This window comes from Colias eurytheme, chromosome 22 (genome assembly GCF_061535395.1).
Source record: "Colias eurytheme isolate Ceu_HAF_F1 chromosome 22, ilColEury1 Martin Lab GWU primary, whole genome shotgun sequence".
Taxonomy (NCBI): domain Eukaryota; kingdom Metazoa; phylum Arthropoda; class Insecta; order Lepidoptera; family Pieridae; genus Colias; species Colias eurytheme.
Window position 1 is genome coordinate 2819161 of NC_143001.1, and position 21486 is coordinate 2840646.

The following is a 21486-nucleotide window of genomic DNA, read 5'->3' on the forward strand; positions in this document are numbered from 1 at the left end:
CCGTGGTACATATGAAAAATAGATGTTGGCCGATTCTCAGACTTACCCGACATGCACAGAAAATTTCATGAGAATCGGTCCACCCGTTTCGGAGGAGTATGCAGACTAACATTGTGACACGAGAATTTTAGCGCGCTCCCCGTAGTTCCTGAGATTAGCGCGTTCAAACAAATAAACTCAGCTTTATAATATTAGTGTGGATGGATGTACGAATCCAGTCTATAATATCTTTATACTGATCGCTTCAGTTTATGAAAAGCGTCACAAATATTCATCTCAAACTTTTACGCATTTAATAATAATATTATTTCATCATAACTCAAGGATTTTCCAGATCGTACTTCAACATTACCATAAGCTAATAAACATTATAATGTGTTACATTATTATTTATAATATGTATGAATTTGATAGCATTTCATATTTATTAAACAAGGTCTATAATTTCCTTTGATTCCTTATATTTATTTATACGATTCTTCAAAGCCGTACGACCTTTGAATCACTTCAATCTACTTCTAAGACATAAACATTCGGCCCAATGAATATTGGATAGACCGGTCTATGAGAAATTATATTTACTACGAGTCAGAGAATATTTCAATATTGACGGAATAGAAAAAATATTTTGCGTATCTGATTTTTTCGGGAGACGTCTAGCATATTACGAATTTCCAAGAAAAATATCGTTTCTACTTCATGTTGCTATGAGTTCATTCGATGAAAGTCACTGATTCGTTAATATTTATTGAATTTCTTGTAGCTTAATATATTATACTAGTTAACACATAATTATATCGACTGACCAGTTGGCTTGGTTGGTAGTGGCCCTGCCGTCCAAGCCAGAGGTCGTGGGTTCGATTCCCACCTGAGGCAAATATTTGTGTGATGAACATAGATGGTAGCTCTGTGTCTGGGTGCTAATTATCTATATAAGTATCTATTTAAAATTATATATGTATGTATATCAGCCATCTGGTTCCATAACACAAGCTAAAGCTTAGTATGGGATCAGATCGTGCCGTGTGTAAAAATTGTCCTGAAATATTTATTTATTTAAATATAAGTTATAACACTGAGGAGTTTTTAGATAGTTCTCACCATCATTATTAATTATTCCCTTAATTCGAATACGTGATAACTGTACATCAAAACGGATTATATAGGTAGTATAAAACAAAATCGTCGTCTCTATCTACCTATGTATGCTTAGATCTTTAAAACCACGTAACATATTGTGATCTTTTTTTTAATTGATATAGTCGTTCTTATGGAAGCCTTGAGTATATAATTTGTTATGTTTTTGACAATGCGGAAAAGCTATTGATAGACCTACATAACTGTTACATTTATAGTTTGAGTACTTCTTGTACCTTCAATTTTATACGAAATTTTAAACGTCCCAAAAAGGAAACCCATTAACAAATCATCAGCTCCAGCAAATAACTTTTATCAATATTCAAATAGCGCGAACTTTTTTAAATAATGAACACTGAAGTGAGTGTCGATTACGTTTTCATTAAAAATAATTGCCGCTTCGGGCTTTGTTACAGATCAATATCCAGTTTTAACAAGAATTATTACAGCGAAACGAATGTTCCAGCAAATGTGAAATACGGTGAGTTTTTGAATTCAATATTACTTCTCAGTAGCGCCTCTGCTTATTTTAATTTCGATTGAGCATTCCCATTTGTCTGTAATTACTATAACATTGGTTAATTGATACCTAAAATTTTCACTGTTTCTAGGATATGAGTTTCATCAATTTTGATGAATATGGGTTATGTTGTGTTGTTAGCTCTTATTGTGTATCATTTTAGAATAAAAGATTGTTGTTTGTTTGGTCTTAAACGACTTGAAATATTATTGCTTAGTATTTTTCTTTTCATTTCAAAAATATAAATAATTATTTTACCATCTTTCATATATACTTAACCATACTCTTCAAAACGAATTAAAATGTTATTGTACGTAATTAAAGGTAAGTCAATTCATGTAGAAACTTTCTGTAATTTCATGATCTCTTCTTTTCTCTTTTACTTGTATTATTATCTTATTTTATTTGTTTCTTTCATGTCATCAATATATTGTGGTATAGTATTATATTATCTATGATTGTGGTTATTTAATATTGTTAAAGAAACAGACCATGAATAAGTAACTCAAACTCAAACATTTATTTATTCAATTAGACTTCTTCTAGAAGCACTTTTGAACCGTTATAACATATTTTTAACATTTACCTCCGATTCGGAAAGCAGTATCTTTGGAGAAGGTCAGGCAAGAAACTCCATAGTTGCTCTTTTAAAAATCATGTCAACAGTTTTCTAGGTCCTTCCAGTCAGTCAATTTAAAGTGTACATATTAGACTGAGTAGGATAATATCATGTGTGATGGTATCCAGGGTACTAAGCTAAGCTCCAGGATTAGTACACAAGCCCTCAAAGGAAGGCTAAGTCTCTGCACTAGAGACATTAGTGTATAAAGAGATGCAAGCTGGCAGTAATTAAATTATAATTTATTTTATGTAATTGTTTTTTACGATTTGTTCATCATTTCGTATTTTTCATTCATTCAACATAATTTTTCGATGGTTTTTCTGATAGTTACTATTTTTAAAGGCAAATCTTTAACATAATTTAAAATGTGGTAACCGGCAAATGGAACCAAGAAAATACAGGCTAAAAATCAACTATTAAATATAAGAAATAGAAATAAATTATTTTTTTTACCTGCGTAGGTACATTGTATCAGCCCCAAAACACAAGGTATAAGCTAAGAGGTTTTTATCAATCTAGTTAACCGTTCCTTTTGTTACAGATTCGCAAAATGTGTTCAGTCGATTTAAGAGAAACGTGCCAATTATGCTGTCACAATATTTCAGAGAGACCACAGTCACCGCCGGTGTTGATGTAAGTTGAAATATTTCTGCTATTTTGTATTATAATGTCTTGGAATTATTAAATAACTTCGCAAATTCAATAGAGCTATATGATATGAGAGTAGTGAGCTGCTTTCCAAATAATTTACCAGTTACCAGATAATATTATATTGAGTTCATTAACAAATGTTAATGTTAAATCATATTATTTCTACACTACTTTTTACATAACCACATAATTTTATGTTGGGTTCATTAGCAAATTTAAATGTTGAATCACATTTGATTTAAATCTCATGTGTATTTTTATTGATTACTCGCACCTCGTCTTTAGTAAGTTGTGTCTTGAGTTCTATTCCCGTTCAAGAGTAATCATAATATATACTTTTCTATAAATCTACGAAACAGGCGTGAAATCAATCTACCCGAATAATTGCCACAAGAGTATTTTTTTGTGACAATATACGAGTACATAGTACAGTAGTAATAATATTATTTAACTGATTGATTCCCATATTGAACTGTTCAAAAATGCTTATACATGAGTATTTTGAATTTGGTTAGACACGTTCATACTATCCGATATAATCAAAATCGAGGTCGACATCACATTCATCTTTGTAGATGAAGGCAGGAAATGTTGCTCAAATTTAGTGTATTGTAGTTTCGGTAACAATATGTAGTTTGTGAGGAAAATCAAAGCTTTCAATTATTTTATTGTTATATATATTTTGTACACAATATTCTTTGATAATTACAATAAATATAGGCCTTTTGTTTTGAATATAATTTTCGATGAATTATAATTTCAAAATAATTGATTAAATATAATTGCGGAATATAAGTACATACCTGACAGTTTCATAGAATAATTGATTTACTCAATAATTATTCCCTACATAATATAAATAATTTATTACAATGGGGTAATGTGAGATCAATTTAATTGCAGTTTAAAACAGGACAAAAATCTATCACATCACAATAAAGTTTAAGATGTGTGTACTATCATTACCCAGAATACAAAAGGTATCAAAATATAGACGAATCTCATAACAAGATGTCTCCAAACAAAATGTAGAACGAAAGAAAAAATAATATTCGTATATTATCGTGTGTAAATGACAAGACAAATCCTAAATCGTTTAAATTCTGGTTGTTTGGCTTAATCAAACAAAAGATTTGAATACGAAACACATTACAAAACTAAATCGACTGGAATCTAATAAATGGAAACCATACAGCCTCTTACCACCTAATTGAGCTTTTTAATATAAGCAATACTGTGTTTTATTCCTCTCAAAATACGGCTCACTTTCATGAATTACGAATGTAATTATACTCGAAGGACTAGTGAAATGTACAGGATAATCAATTCTACGTGAATTGGAATAAGGTCGGAATTTATTTGTTGTAGGTGAATTTACAGTGTGTAGTCAACGGCCCCCACCCGGCGAGGTTTGTTTGGGAGAGGGATGGTATTGTTATATCCTCGAACACGGATTCAAGGTAAGATTTAGTGTTTATTGTAGTTAATTATTTAAGAGTTCGACGTTTAGTATTAATTAATCACGAAAGTTTCGGCTGTATATTTCAGCTGATAAAAGTTTTTAATATTTTTCGCTCGTACATTAAAAAAATTAATAATAATAATAATAATTCATTCATTTATTCAAGTAACCAGGACTCATTTTGTTAGTAACAATTATAATTAATGAGTTTTAAGTGTTCATTTCACGTCTACTATAAAGGTAGAAAAATACGTAGGTAAATATCACAGACATGTATATTTGGTAAATATAGTTTATAATATAGTTAACATAATATAATAGGTCGATATAAAAAAAGCTAAGGTCGAGTTTTGAAATCAGAGGATAATTCTACCACAGTAAGTTCTCATCAAACAGGATGCCCAAAATACCAAAAGGAATTAATAAACTCGAACATTTATTCGAATCGTTGAATAATTATAACTTAAGTTTGGGAATAATTAAGAAAGTTTTCAATACAAAAGTATTGATGAGGATTATTTTATAATTACGTTGTTTTGTAATTGAAAATATTGGAGCGAAGGTTGAATCAATAAACCAATCTTTTCAACCTGAACGATTACGATTCATGCTTGCCCGCTTTGCTTTCACACGAAAATATATCAATGAATAAACTCGGTATTTGTGTAACAGAAAGTCGAGTTACTTACACGACTAAAGTATTACTCAAGAATGGATTAAAATTATTTTTAATTTGAAAATTTGTAAGACTTAAAAAGCAGCATGAACGTGAACTCAGTTCTCATTCGTAGAAAGCACTCAGTTTCAGTGTGTCTTCTAGTTCTATGTATGGATTTAGATATTATTTTAAATGCACAAAAATAAATATTATTTTCATTTATTTAATAGTGTAATAAAACGCTACGCTTAATACACAGCAACTTACAGGGTACTTTTCAAGAAATACCTATTACTAAATCATCAGTATCAATTAAGTATTTGCTTGTGTATAATATATCAGTATTAATTTCTCCTCAAAGGTACGCGATTGGCCAAACAATGGCCGCGGATGGTGGAGTGGTCACGCAATTGAATATATCTCATATACGAGTGGATGATGGCGGACGGTACGCATGTGTGGCCCATCATGGGGAAACGGTTGTAAGCCATGAGGATAGGATTAATGTTTATGGTGAGTTTTTGAATATATATGATAGTTTTTTTAGGTTTCTATAGGTACTTAAGGTAATAAATAAATAAATAAATATTAAAGGACAATATTACACAAATCGACCTAGTCCCACAGTAAGCTCAATTAAGGCTTGTGTTGTGGGTACTAGACGACGATAAATATAATATTTTATAAATACATATATAGATAACACCCAGACCCAAGAACAAATACTTAATCGAGTTCATCACACAAATATTTGCCCTGACCGGGGTGCGAACCCGGGACCGTCGGCTCAGTAGGTAGTTACTTTACCACTGCGCCAATCGCGTTGTCAATCAATAAGGAAGGAAGTTTCAGTTGTTCTGATATTTCTATAGACATTACTTGTAACGATAGTCTTTTTAGGTAATATGGAAGAAAACTGAAGAGGCAAAAAAGATCTAAAGCTTTATATTCTGGTCCCTATAGGAAATAAATCAGCCGACTAATATACTATGCTATGTAAAAAATACATTATCTAATACCAAGTTTTATAAACGTAATAACATAGGATGAATTAAATAAACACAAGAAATTATCCAGACGACTCAAGGAATGTAGTAAAAGCTACGATAAAAAATGCAAACAGATAATACTTGAGTCTGTATTCTATTCCTTATTGAATAAAGTTAATTTTTAAATGGTAATGAATTCTAAAGAAAGAAGACACTTTTGTATTGGAAAAGTTTCTTGCTGTTTATTTATAAACTTCAAGTTGTATTTAATTAGTTGACAAAGGAATGCTTCCATAGAATATTGTATTGTATTGAAATTATTATTTTGTATTTACTGTGTTTTGTACTGAATGACATCTTTATTATGATAATACCATACTGCAACTAAATATTATATCAAAATGCTTTGTTAGTGGCGGTAGAAATAAATAAATTTTCGTAGTAGAACTTAGTAAAAACTTTTTTGGACAAACTATTTTTTCCAACGTTAAATTCCTGTATCCTTAAGTACCTATCTGCAAGAGAAAATTCGGACTTAAAAATCATACAAAATATTTGATAATATTATATTGTGTTTAGTGTTGAAGGCAGATATTTCTTGATCTTCAAATGTTATAGAATAGACTATTATAGAGGGTATAAGTAAAAAGGGAACTCATATCACATAAAATGGGTAGAAAGCTGAAAAAGTGTCCAGCTTTTATCGATGAATTTCACTTTTAAAAACCTACCAAATTGGCGCTAGAATAGCAAATATGTACATGAATAACTCACGTTTAATCCACGTATTATTTCGTAGCAATACCGTAGCAGTAACGTTGTAGCGTATCGTAGCAATTGCTACGCTATTGCTACGTTATTGTGAACCGATGTTTGAAAATTAACACCCTAAAGTTATAATCTTTTAGTCACTTTGAGGACTTCTATATTTAACCGTTTACTATGGTATCGTTAATCTTTTTTGAAAATTTAAATTTTGGTTCAAGGTATTGCATATTAGTAGGAACATCATATTATTGCATAACAAATAAAATGCTGTTTTTGTTTTAGGTCCTCCATATATAAGAACATTACCTCCCATCAAAGTACAAAGTGGCCAAAGCGTGACCTTGAAATGCCCGTACTATGGATATCCTATAAGGTAAATCTTTAACATAAATAATATAACATTTTGTTCAGCCTTTACATACATATAAAATACAAACATTCGTTTATCAAATATAAGCTTTCTGGCCGCACTTAAATAAACAGACATTGATTAATTTTCTCGTATTTCCGTCTCCCTCATATTTAAGCAATTTGACGTACGAAAGAAAGAAACAGAATATCGATTAGTTTCAATTCTAATTACAAAAGTTTATAAGTTCAAGCCTCTGCGTCTATCAAAGTTTTTTCTCTGCTATTAATAAAATTTTCCTATTTTATATTGAAAAACTACGAGTTTAAGTGTCTAGCAAAAGCTTTTATGAATAAAAAATATTATCTCACCATTTTCATTTAATTAAAAAAGATAACTGAACAGAGGTTGGTTTTAATTAATGTTTATTATTTAAAAGGAAAAATATTGGGTATTCCGTTCGTTTTGTATATTTCTTTTTTAAATATTGTAGATTTATTATTATAGGTGGAGATCTTTATTTTTTGTCAAAAGATTTTCACCCTTGATTTATTGATTATAATCTATCTTAATCTTAATACTATCATAAAGGCGAAAGTTTGTATGGATGTATGGATGTTTGTTACTCTTTCACGTAAAAACTACTAAACCGACTACAATGAAATTTAGCACACATATAGAGGGTAACTTGGATTAACACATAGGATAGGTTTTATCCCGGAAATCCCACGGGAACGGGAACTATGCGGGTTTTCCTTTGAAAACGTGGGCGAAGCCGCGGGCGGAAATCTAGTAAATCATAATCTATTTAGAGAACTACTAATTGATAATTTATTTTGAACTTACTAGAAACTGAGTAGGTACGCATTGAAGAAAAATATGGCTGATAATTTGGCGCCAAATATCCAACATTGCTTTTTATTCACCGTTAACGTGCTGTAGCGTGCCAGACAAATATCCACATAGCTGGATATATGAAAAAATATATAATATAGCTAATATATATATAGTTTGAACAATAATTTGTCTATAATTTCTAATATTGCACTCATGATTTTAACTAAAATTCTAACACATATGCAAACGAGCCTCATTTACCATGAATAATAGAATACCTTACACAATTTTAAATTTACATTCTCTAACATTTGCTCAAATTCTAGAGAGATCACTTGGGAATACAGAGGCAAAGAAATAACCTCAGAACAGAATCGCTACAAGCGATCCGACAAAACTGAACTGAGCGTAGAAATATACGGTCGAAAGCCCAAATTAAGAAAGCGCGATGTATCGAACAATGATGGAGTTTTAGTTATAAATAAAGTTAGCAAAGCTGAGAATGGGGCATCTTACGCGTGTATAGTCAGGAGTCCGTCTGGGGAAATGGCCAAACGTTCGTTTGATCTGCAAGTTGTGGAAGCTCCTCAATTGGAAGATATTCTATTAGCTCCTGACCTACAGGAAGGTCAAATTGTGCAAATACATTGCAATTTGAAGAGCGGTGATTCGCCGGTTTATTATTCGTGGTTGAAAGATGGCAGGAAAATACCGTCACACTTGAAGGTAAGACAATTTTCTTCTTCATTCTGTTCCGTCTTAAATTTTGTGTCGTGAACTTTTCTGTATTCGAGGGATTGTTATTTAGGAGAGTAGATTTATTTATATTTTATGTTAATCTTTTAAAACCTTCCCAGTCACTAACAATAACTTACTTGGTCTTATTTTAAAATTCATGTTATGTTTATGGTCCGGGAGCCAGCAGCAGATTTTATGACCAAGTTCCTCTCAAGCGGTAATTAGTAAAATGCATCAAAGTATAGTATTATGAAGCCTCGTGAACGTCAGCTGGAGCTCGGTTGGGGGGAAGAGCGGTTGTAGCCTCCCGTATCAGCTGACGGTTTTTCCACCAAGATACAGCCAGCTGACATATATATTTGTCCACAGTTACATATAAGCTATCATCAGGTAAATTTTTGTTTGAGAGGAAATAACGGAAAATAAATTTTTCTTTAAATTTAACTTTCATGTTCGAGACACCAGCTGACGTATAATACACCATGTTGTAACCAGCTGACTATTTTTTTTCGTTGAGATATTGGGTTAGCTACAATTTGACAAATTTTTAGCTGAGAGGAAATGAATGAATGAATGTATTTTTTTTCCTATGTGCGTGGGAGGCTACAACCGCTCACCTCCCCAACCGAGCGCCAGCTGACGTTCACGAGGCTTTATAATACTATACTCTCATGCGTCTGACGAATTATCTCTTGAGAGGAAATAATGAACCAAATTTGCACCTGGCTCCCTAACCATTAATGTACACAATTTAACATGTAGCCGTTTGTTGCAATATTGAAGATCAATTTATTTCGATAAATTACTAAAACACAAATATTCTTATTCAAACGTTAGGTATATTAATAATTGTTCCAAAGTACATAGTACAGCCCGTTGAACATGATCCAAAATCAATACCAAAATGCCAAATATTTAGATATCGGTTGGGAAATCCAGAAATTATTGTAACCCATTACATAACCTAAATTACCGTACACAATATTCCAAACATGATGTTATCTAACGCAAATTTAATACCGACATAAGGGTTAATCTGTTAGCGATTATGAAACCACAGTATACATAATACATATACAACCAGTAGGGAAGCTTCATACAACACGTTTGAAATTGCTCACGCACACAAGCAAGCGTGTTTTCGAGAATCGTGAGATAATTAGCACAATTGACAGATAAAAGAATAACCTTATGATTCTCGTAAACACGCTTGCTTGTGTGCGTGAGCCATTTCAAACGTATTGTATGAAGCTTCCTTACTGGTTGTATCTATATATTGTGATGTGTGTGTAACGATATTCATTTGTTTCTCTTTTCTGCTGTTAGCGAAGTTGTAATAGCATTTTGTTAAATGGTAGGTAACTGAACAGCTTTGGAGACACGTGGTTCATTTGTTTTATTTATCATTCAGAAATTTGGTATTTTGACATGATCAGAAAGAGTTGTAACATGTAACACTGACTACATATTTTCTGGAAGTAGATTTTCTATAAAACATAAATGATGAATTATTTTATTCATTAACCGTAAAAGACATAAGAAGTAATTTTCTCATAAATTAATAAATAATTTATAAAGTGTGGAAAGTACAGTCTCTACATTTCTCTATATCTTGCTTGCCTCCTTCACTATAAACGATTCCTTCAACAGATAGTCGAGCGGAGTCTAGAAGTGTTCAGTGTGCTTATAATCAAGAATGTATCATTGGACCATTGTGGTACATACACTTGTGTAGCCGCCAATCATGTTGCAAAGGTGAATCGGACGGTGAATTTGTATATAAAAGGTGAGATATCTTTATCGTTATTGACATGCTTTTATTAGCGCCACCCGTATATTTGTATGTAAACGACTCTACAGGGTGACTGGTAAGACAGACGCATTCTGACAGGAGCTCTTTCTCATGAAATTCAGCAAAGTTGTAGAACAAAAGTTTTTAGTTTCATGAGTAGAAGCTCCTGTCTGAATTCGTCTGACGTCTTACCTTTCACCTGGTATAAGATTCGGTTTTGAACTTCAATTACTGCAAGCTGTGTCTTATGGAGTGGAAAGCGTCGATCGCCTATAGCACAGGTCTAGTACCTAGTTTAGTCAATTGTCGTGTCTCATGTATGTAAACTTTTTATAATGTGGGTCCAAATAAATACTTTCATTTCATTTCAATTAAAACAAAATATGTAGCCTATAGCACTTAGGGATGATATACATATCCAATGGTGAAATAATTGAAATCGGTTGTGGTTACTGAGAATAGCAAGATTGATATTATCAGTTTAAACGTAGTTTCGCACCTCTGTACATGTAAAACTCAGTTTATTCGTTTGTCTTTAACGTTGCAATGGAGTGATTTTACAATATAATTTTATTTCTGAAAATAGTCAAAGTAAAAAGAGATATTCTTTTACCACGGTAAAACATCTCATTCCCATGAGAATTGCCTTTGACTACGCGAGCGAAGCCGCGGACAGAAAGCTCGTTTTGTTATTATGAACACTTTTAGAATAAACTCCGTCTTTCTCTATAAATAAACTCCGCTGATTATTACATTGTTTATAGTTTCAATAGATACTAATTGTTCTTTGGTACAATATTTTCTAATTTACTGCCAGAAATTCTCACTTCCAGAAGCTAATTCAAGTGAAAATAATTATTAGATCGTAAAACCAAAAAAGTAAAAATAACTGATATTTATACCAGCTCTACATAAGTTCACAGACTTTGTTTTTTAATTTCATATTCCCGCGTATTCCCGTTATTTTTCGAACACATTAAAGTCAAAATAAAAACTATTTTTTCCAAACTAGAACTAAATTATCTTTGTGCTTGGATAGTTTAAAAAAAAATTAAAAATCATCTATATTTCATGCTATCATGACTTACTCTATGCAACCAATTAAACTATATTTCAATACAAAATAGTATACACACAAACAGTATTGATATCCGAAATACGAACATTCATCAGTATTAAATAACAGTTAAAATTGCTAAATCACCGACATTACAAATTCATAGTATTTCAGCGAAGTTCAAACATAGCAATCGTTAAAACAATGCACGTTACAATTTTTTAATCTAAAACAAATCGACAGATATAAAAATAAATTGTGGTTTTTAATCTGTAAATCCGTTGGCGCCATAAAGCATTGCAAACGACTCTCATAACGATCTATGTCGGATATTTTCATTCCGCGAATGTCAGGTATTGCAAGAAATAATCCCGAAATATGAACGTTCATTTTTATTTTATATTGCAAATATTGGACGTGAATTACTGGTATGTTAGTTCTATAACAGATAGTTTAATTGGCTTTAGATATTTAATACTAGCTGGGCCCTGCGGTTTTACCCGCGTTGCTCCGCTCCTGTTGGTCTTAGCGTGATGATATATAGCCTATAGCCTTCCTCGGTAAATGGGTTATCTAACACCGAAATAATGTTTCAAATCGGAGCAGTAGTTCCTGAGATTAGCGCGTTCAAACAAACAAACTCGTCTGCTTTATAATCCATACTAATATTATAAATGCGAAAGTAACTCTGTCTGTCTGTTACTTAATCACGCCTAAACTACTGAACCAATTTTCATGAAATTTGGTATGGAGATATTTTGATACCCGAGAAAGGACATAGGCTACTTTTTATCCTGGGAAAATGACGCAATTCCGGAAATCCCACGGGAACGGGAACTATGCGGGTTTTTCTTTGACTGCGCGGGCGAAGCCGCGGGCGGAAACCTAGTATTTGTATAGATTGCAAATATTGGACGTAAATTACTGCTATATTAGCTCGGAAATGAAGGAATGTTTAATTAGCTTTAAATATTATAATAATGGAAAATGTGATATTGTTTTTGGCTCCTGTACATGAAGGTATGCATGTTAGTTGTAGCAATAAAATCATGTTTTCATTTATCGATGTATGCTATAAATAAATTAAAAAGAATAAGTATAGGTATGAAACGTAAAACAATATTAATTTAATTTACAGTATTAAAAATTTTGTTATTAAATCAACACAATATCTCAACATCTAAAATTGTTATGTCAAATGTATAATTAAATTTTCAGGCATATATTTGGAAGCTATAATAATAACAACATTCATTACGCTCAAATCACTTTAAATTATCTCGTTAAAATATCGAAATTTCAACGTTAATTTCTAAAAATAAGCCGAGACGATAAAATAAGTTGGAACTCAACAGCTATTGAATATACTTAGGTCAAGGGAGGTCTTAATGATGTACTTTAGGATTTAACACTCGACGCAGAATGACCTGGAGTTGATGATTTGCTAATTTTATTTTTGTTGAGATTGGTATTTTTTGCGTGTCCGTTTTTTTAGAGTACGATGCTTGCGATACATTATAGTTAATATTGTTCGCAGCTTCATTGAGACATATTTTCGACTACGTAATTGCACTTAAAAGGAACTAGTGGAGAAGATTTTATAATAAACAGGTTTTATGAACAACATAGATAGTGCTAAAATAGTGATAAATTGATTAAACACGAACTTTTATTATGTACTCATTTTGTTTTATACGAAGTGGTACCATTATCTAGTATTGCTTTTTTTTTAAGATTTAATGGCCTGGTTACGAGACCTTTAAGCCAAATCTGATTGAGTGAGATGATCACAAATGTCCACAATATCCAGTATTGTATTTCGTTCATTATTTTTTTTATAAATTTAAAGAGTTCTAATTGCTTCCTACATAAAACGTCCTTTGCGTTTAATATACACAAGATTAACTCTTAATATTATAATATACAACATAATATAATATTCTAATCTTTACAATAACCCACGACAGTTGCACCAAAATGGAGCGAAGAGCCACAGAACACGTCTCTCCTCCTGGGCCGGAACGGGCATGTGTCCTGCAAGGCGAATGGTTACCCACAACCTCAGACACATTGGTTGAAGAAAGATGGTATGTTATTATGAAAATCAAACACAAGAAAACTTTACACTAAGAAATTAAAGACTTTAACGGATTTTAAACGCGATTTATTCAATAAATTTTAAGCCCACGTTTCGCACACTTTGCAGCGAGTGTGTATGTAATCCGTCATATAATATCGCTTTTAAAGTCTGTTATAGTCTTTAATTTAAAGTGGTATGTTATTAACGTATACCTACACAACTAAACTTACGATTATTAAAATACCGTCAAAAATGTGCAAGCTTACATCAACTTATATATATAATCTCTATATATATCCATGTTTATTATTTATATTAACTCAAGTATGAAAATGTTTTTCTAATTTCCAATGCCTTGGTCCATGATTGATTGCTTCATCGAAAAAAATACGCAACGAAAAATAATACCCTTATACACGATAAAAACAAATTCTGTTCATGCTGTTTTTAAAAACCGTTATTATTAAACCTTGTGTAAAGGAGATTACTTACAGAATTGTTTACTTGAGTTATTTAGTCAAAACATAGGTCGTAAATTGAGTTCCTAAATCCTAGTCTCTGTTGGAAATTAGATCACGATGATACTTGCATAACCTAAAGATATATCTATACATATGTGTATATCTAGAATTTGTAGAGTCCATTCGCTAAGCTCTGTGTATAATCGGATTAACTGAATATACGATTGCACAAAATACTATAATTTAACGTATGAGCTTCAATATTCAAGCCATTCAATGGTATAATTATCCTAATATTGTGCATGATTATTTGTTATGGATAAACACAGAAACTGGAAAACTGATCTTAAGTCTCTTCCTGTAGAAAAATTAATGTGCGCGATTTTATTAGAATAATCTTTTATTTGCGTATTAAATATAAATATTATATTGGCGGAATAGAAACGGAGAAGCAAGAAAAAGGTTTCAAAAGTAGGGAAAATTTTAATTCTTCAGCATAAGATAAGCGACTATATACAAATAGTTTTTTCCTCAATATACTACGTGGGAAAAGCTATTTTAAAAAACATTACTTAGCGTGAAGAATTCGGGTTCGAATTCCGCCTCGTCATCGTATTTTTCTATTCTTTATAAATTTATAACATTACTTACTTTTAACTATCAATTACTAGCTATACTCCGCGGTTTTGCATTGCTCCACGCATTGCTCCGCGTCTGTTAGTCTTAGCGTGATTATAAAATTATAGCCTATAGCCTTCCTCGATAAATGGGCTATCTAGAAATTTTCAAATCGGACCCAGTAGATCCTGAGATTAACGCGTTCTAACAAATAAAGTCTTCAGCTTTATAATATTAGTATAGATGACTAAGTTGCAAATATAGGTAATACAATATGTAGATTCCATTCTAACAGTGACAAACAATTTTCTTCTATTCTTTATAAATTTATAAATATACTAAATTCCACTCCAACAGTGGTATCAGATACCTGGAGACCAGTGCTAGAAGTGGCTGGTGGAGGGGTGCTCAGTTTGTCCAACGGGTCCCTTATATTCGACTCAGTGTCGCTCTCTGATGCTGGTCTATACACTTGTCATGTGGAGAACGGTGTTGGCGAAGCATTGAGCAAAACTGTGTGGATCTCTGTTAATAGTAAGTTTATTTTTATTATACACTAGCGGTCCGCCCCGGCTTCGCCCGTGGTACATATTTACGTTTTCTCTACATAAAAACCATCCTCGTACTTCAAGGAATATAATAAAAAAAGAATTATCGAAATCGGTTCAGCCGTTCTCGAGTTATGCGCTTACCAACACATTTTGCGATTCATTTTTATATATAAGAAGATATGTTAAAATGATTAGTTTTTGAAGTGAAAACTTCTTTAGCGGTGTTGAGCACTTTTTCTGTAATGGGTATAAAATCTTAAACTCGCGTCAGGACACGTGACCTGATCGAAAAAGCGTAAGATGGATACCATTCCAAAATATCAAACATGCTGAACGTTAATAATCAAGTTTTCACTTCTGCCGGCACTCCCCCAGTGCAACCCGTCTTTTTTTAATAAGATAGATAATTATGATGATAAGAATTTAGATGAATGTCAAATTATAACTGTATAAAATCCTGTTAAATTGTTTTATTAAGTTATTGGAATATGAATACGTTCAGGTGTTTGGTGTTTAATTTTTTTTATAGGAAATTTCTACGTTAGGTATAATATGTTAAGCTTGGATAGCTTGTGACGTTCAAAATTTGAATGGATGCTAGTCAAAGATAAGGTGTGAAGGAAATTTAAATAATTTCAAGGATTGATGTGGTTCGATGTTGGTACAATCTTATTTAGTATAAATAATGATAATATATATTTTATAGTTATAAGTTAGATAACGTGTAATGTTCAAAATTTATATGAATGTCGTGATAATAAAGAATAAGGTGTGAAGAAAATTTCAGATTCATGTAGTTCAATAGTGAGTTAATTCGTTCATTTACTCAGTACTACTTCATAAATATTTACAAACAAATGCAGGGGACTGCATAGAAGTAAATAGTAGAAGCATTTAAAACTAATTTAGCCACGCTAAAGAGTAAATCATGAACACTCCCATCCATAAATAAACACTAATTATGCAGTCATGGTCCGCCTCCTCAGTTTTGTAGTAAACAAATGAGCGCTATGACGCAAGTTCCATTAATGCAGTTTTAAACTAACATGGAAATATTACCTACCTATAATAAAAGAAGACATGGAATTTGTCTCTTTGGAACTTATTTTTAATTTTATTAAAATATACTTTAAGTGATCAATTCTACGTTCACAAGGCTGAAAACTTTTTCAAAAAATACAGCCTTGTGACTGCGCCAAATAAAATATTATGTTGTATAAAGTTACAACTATAGAAATAAGTGTCGTTACAACTTTTGGTCTTATTTTTTATTTTTTATTCTTGATGGATCAAGACCCCTTCCGCAACGCGCGATAAGGAACTTCGTTCCAAAAAGTTTTGTATAAAAGCCATAGCCTCACTTCAACAAAGATGACCGTGATAACACATCCAGGAATTTAATCACGTAGTCGTAAGCTTTGACCCACGTTTAATTTAATATCCTCTACGAAAACCCTTCTTATGCGAAAATGTTAGTTTTACCAAACGATCGATAGGTAAATGACATCGACAGGGCCGGATTTTGATTTTTTGGGGCCCCAAATAATTTCCATTTTTAGAAATTTATTTTTTCTTCTATTCTTGTATTAAAATATAAGAAGATTCTTTCTATTTTTAAGTACATGATTGAAAGTTGTAAGACATGGACGTTCTAAATTGTCTCCGCTAGAAATTTTCATTTCATGTTTTACGTCAAAATAAATATCCACAACTTAAATTCTATACTCAATCTCCATGCTCATAAAAACTCATCAAGAATTGAAAAATTTGAAAATTTCCCATTAATAATAATAATTCGTATCTATACGTCTAGAATATAATGTATCAAACTTTCCCTTAGAACCGATCACGTTTGACGTCTCCTCACGAAACATAACAGCTAAACTGGGGCAACAAGTGACGATAGAATGTGTAGCTAAAGGAGATGATCCTATTCGCATGATGTGGACGAGGAACGGAAAACCTATCAATCCATTAACACAGAGGTATTTATAAGACTAAATATTTATTTTTATATTATTTTTTTTTTCTATGTCTCTTTGCTCTGCGATTGTTTTGTTTTACTATTCCTTTCAATGCTTAAAAACAATTTTGGTAGCAACACATTTTCTATGTAGGTAATTTAATTAAATATTATCACAATGTTTGTTAAACATCTATTCTGTTTATTCAATGAAAATTAATTTGTACCCAGTATAATTTACTAAATAGATTCCGCTTCCTAGAATTCGCTTTATATAGATACTTATTTATTCCTTATAATATTACCTTACGCCTCTGTACCTTCTTTAGTAAAATATTACTAAATATCGACTTATATAAAGACTCTAGTCCTTCAACGATCTATAGAGTGTTGGGAACAACGGAATAATAATATAATGAATAAATCTGTTTATTTCTTAATTAAACAATAAATAACGATTTTTCATATTTATTATAACAAATATTAACTTAAATATAGGGTGAAGATATCAGAAATGAAAACAGAAGATGGCATGACTAGTGTACTAGAACTACTTCAAACTGAAGTCAGTGATGGGGCTCTGTACCAGTGCAAGGCTGGAAATCCCTTTGGAGCTGATGTGTATACTGTATATCTTACTATACTTGGTAAGTGAATGTAGTTATTTAGACATTTTACAAAATACATAGCCATAGATTAAATACTTCCATACAATTTATTTATTTCAATGATTACAGTATATTTAGGACAGGACGAGCAAACGTTCTTTCAAGTTTTTTGTATAATTTAATTAGTTAAATATCAAGGTTAAATATTGATCATACAGTAAATATTTCATTTTACATGAAATTTTTTGTACCTATTTAAAATCATTTTTAGTAACCACGAGAAGCTTAATATATCATCGATTATATTGCGTAATTTAATACACTTTGCCCTTTTCATAAAAATAATCTGCTGGTGAGATCTCTTAAGAGAGTTCAATATTATACCACTTTTTTATGTCAGAGCAAGCAAAGGGGCAGGTGGGCCACTTTATGTTAAGTGGTCACCACCGCCCATAAACATTTCTAACACTAGAAGTGTTACAGGTGCTCTGTCGGCCTTTTATGGACAAATAAGGTCACACTAAGAATATTTTACAAAATTATTTAAATTAACATTTATTGCTTCAAAAAAGACCAGAATATTTATAAGACTAAAATTCTTCCATATTTTAGAACCGCCCCTCCCCCCAAACGATCTCTCAGTGGACTCAGTCAAGAGTCGTTCCGTCAAACTGTCATGGCTTGATAGTACTCGGTCTCTAGCTCAATACTACACAATACAAATAACAAGTACGCAGAGATTGTCCTGGAATACAGCTAGAAGTATTAATGTTACGAGGTAAGTGTGAAATATAGGATTTTTTAGATTTATGTAAATGTTCAAATAGTTATTTGTGACTTTTTATAAGTATGAGTGTGATATTTTGATGATTTATAGGATTTTTAAATTATTCATCAAATATTCGTGTCATTTCATTATCAAATGCTTTAGTACCTATGAGTATGAGTATATTACGAAGTTTAAGTAAAACTTGTCTTCATTACTAAGGTTCATTAAAGTAGTACTTTAACAATTATTCCAGTATAAAAGGATAATTAAAAATAAACAGTTTTTTAATATTATTGCGTACCTATTTTAATTAAAATCGACAAATGCAAACTGAATCCGGACCTGTCTTACGGAATGTGCGGGTAACCAAAGATATTTCTTAGAATCCTTATTAAATTAGTTATTCAAAGGTAGATAGTAAATTTTGTATCGTTAATTTCGTAAATGAATTTTAACAGACTTACCTAAAGCTCACAAATTATACTACATATAGGAATAATTTATATGTATCCATGATACGAGTGTTGTATTTTTTTATCTACATATCCAAAAATGGGTCGATTTTGTTACCTACGTACATTTAAAATAACTAAGTTTATGTAGTGAAACTTCTTTAAAATTTCAAGGTCGCGTCATAGCAATGCCGTCACGTCATGGAGTAAGGCGACGATATCTTTAAATCTAGCCTAAGAAGTTTCACTTCTGACACGTGTGGTCGTCACGCTCTTTTTTATTAATTGTTAAAAATCACCTAAAGCTTTAATTCCAAAATATTCTATCAGATCGGACGAAATCCGTCATACGCTAGAAATAGATCAATTGCAAGCAGCGACGGGATACTCAGCTAGAGTAGCGGGAGGGAACCAGGCGGATCTCAGTCCATACAGCACGCCCGTTAGATTCACTACTGCTGAAGAAGGTTTGTATTACTTATTTATTATACAGATTTATCGAATTTACTTACAATTAAACCAAATCATGTATACATACTCTATTTTATTAATAATATAAATACCCGATATAATCATTTGCCTTTACAACCTTATTAAAATTAATACACACTGCTATCCTGAAAATAAATGTAAAAACATTTTATGCACTTGTTCATTCGTTCTTAACTTTTTCTGTCCTGCAAATGCTCACACACCTTCCAAATGAATAAACAACTAATCTTGCCTTACACCACAAAATTAACAGGGACAGTATCAACGTCCTTTGTCAATTACATCTGAATCCCAGAGTACAAGATACTAAATATTCCATTTCGGTAATACGCTGGCTCCCAGGAGATAAGATTTCGTCTTACTCCGTATCTTTAATTTATCAATGTCAGGATAGTTCACTGTATCCGCTTGGGAATGACGTAATACATCAAATAAATCCCGGTCTATTTTGCTAGAATATTCCATGATAACATTGACCTATGATGATTCCCTTGGTATCAAGAATTAGGGTTTAAAAATGTCGATCTAATGTAATGGACTGTTATAATGTAATATATGTAAGTCAATCTCAAAGAAATGGCGAAGCGATTTCAGTGGTTTTTTGGAGGAAAAACTTTATAGATTTCTTTCTTCAGAACAAGCGTTCCGGCCGAAGTCGATTAGAACTATGTGAGATATATACTATATTTACACAATTATAAGAAGCAAATACACTTTCCATATTGCTATAATCCGATCTAAAGGTAACTAGATATAGTTAGAGAGAAATCTGATAGCTTTACGGGCTCTTAATTAATAAGAGACATTTAATTGAGTATTTTAATTTATTCTAGGAAGGAGTAAGGACAACTTTACGTGATCTCATTTTATTTACATGTACACACATACATGTAGATGCTACTCCTCTCCTTTATTTCCTTACGTACGCCTGGTTAAACGAATTAAATCAATAAATATTTATTACTTTAGGATGTACCTGACACATGAATCATAAATTTTACAGACTTGTTGGTTATTTGTAAGAAGTTGCTATATAGCAACAAGACTGCCAAATTTTTAATTTATAATCAGGTTATCTTTGTAACGTTTTAGAGCAATAAGGCAATAATAAAATCCACTACTTTTAATTAAAAGAGTAACTTCCTATAGCTCCGTCATCACCACCAATCGGAGTTCAACTCGAACAAACGACTTCACCCGGAGAGCTCTTAGCAAGATGGCTGCCGCCCCCCACTGACACGCATAATGGACTCATACTGGGATATAGGATACGGGCTGTGCCACAATTGACTGGGATCAAAGGTAAGTTAATGAAGTCCCATGTCCCCTAGTGGGGTAAGGGGCAGATGCATTATACATCTGTTTCACTGATCGATTTTCTTTAGGGACAAGTAGGTGATCAGCCTTCTGTGCCCTACCAAACCAAGACATTTTTTTTTATTCGTCTCCACCGGGAATCGAACCCAGGCCCCCTCGGTGCTACGCTCACGAGTCAACCACTGTACCAAGGAGGCGGTCAAATGTGAGATGTGCATATTTTTAGATTACATAATATATAGTAATAGAATATACTAAAATATGTATTTCAGTATATGTAATAGTTTAGGTTGCCTGGAAGAGATTACTTGTTAGTAATAAGGCCGCCTTCTGTGTTGAACGTCCTAGTTTAAGTTTTTATTGTACCTACTATTGTTATATTCGCAGCACAATAAAGTGTTTAAAATAAAATAAATATCTATTATAAAAATTATATTTATAAAGCGTCTATAAAGCGTCGAATGAAATAAAACCAAAATATAAACACCGAAACAATTTTTCAAATCGGTCCAGTAGTTCCTGAGATTAGCGCGTTCAAACAAACAAACTATTCCGCTTTATAATATTAGTATAGATTTTACGTGTGTCTAATTGA

At 32.0% G+C, this 21486-nt stretch overlaps 1 protein-coding gene across 1 annotated transcript in view; it reads left to right on the forward strand.

Annotated features, from left to right (window-relative positions):
• Nucleotides 1-1485: 1485 nt before the first annotated feature.
• LOC149898594 (cell adhesion molecule Dscam2-like) overlaps nucleotides 1486-21486 on the forward strand; it is a 49156-nt gene continuing 29155 nt past the window's right edge. The window contains exons 1-14 of the mRNA XM_090114836.1: nucleotides 1486-1618; nucleotides 2821-2912; nucleotides 4299-4390; nucleotides 5412-5563; nucleotides 7090-7180; nucleotides 8320-8719; nucleotides 10382-10517; nucleotides 13548-13667; nucleotides 15097-15273; nucleotides 17131-17275; nucleotides 17752-17900; nucleotides 18474-18639; nucleotides 19413-19549; nucleotides 20724-20876. Of these exons, the coding sequence (XP_089970962.1) occupies nucleotides 1486-1618; nucleotides 2821-2912; nucleotides 4299-4390; nucleotides 5412-5563; nucleotides 7090-7180; nucleotides 8320-8719; nucleotides 10382-10517; nucleotides 13548-13667; nucleotides 15097-15273; nucleotides 17131-17275; nucleotides 17752-17900; nucleotides 18474-18639; nucleotides 19413-19549; nucleotides 20724-20876 (2143 nt within the window). The remainder of the gene's footprint in view (nucleotides 1619-2820; nucleotides 2913-4298; nucleotides 4391-5411; nucleotides 5564-7089; nucleotides 7181-8319; nucleotides 8720-10381; nucleotides 10518-13547; nucleotides 13668-15096; nucleotides 15274-17130; nucleotides 17276-17751; nucleotides 17901-18473; nucleotides 18640-19412; nucleotides 19550-20723; nucleotides 20877-21486) is intronic.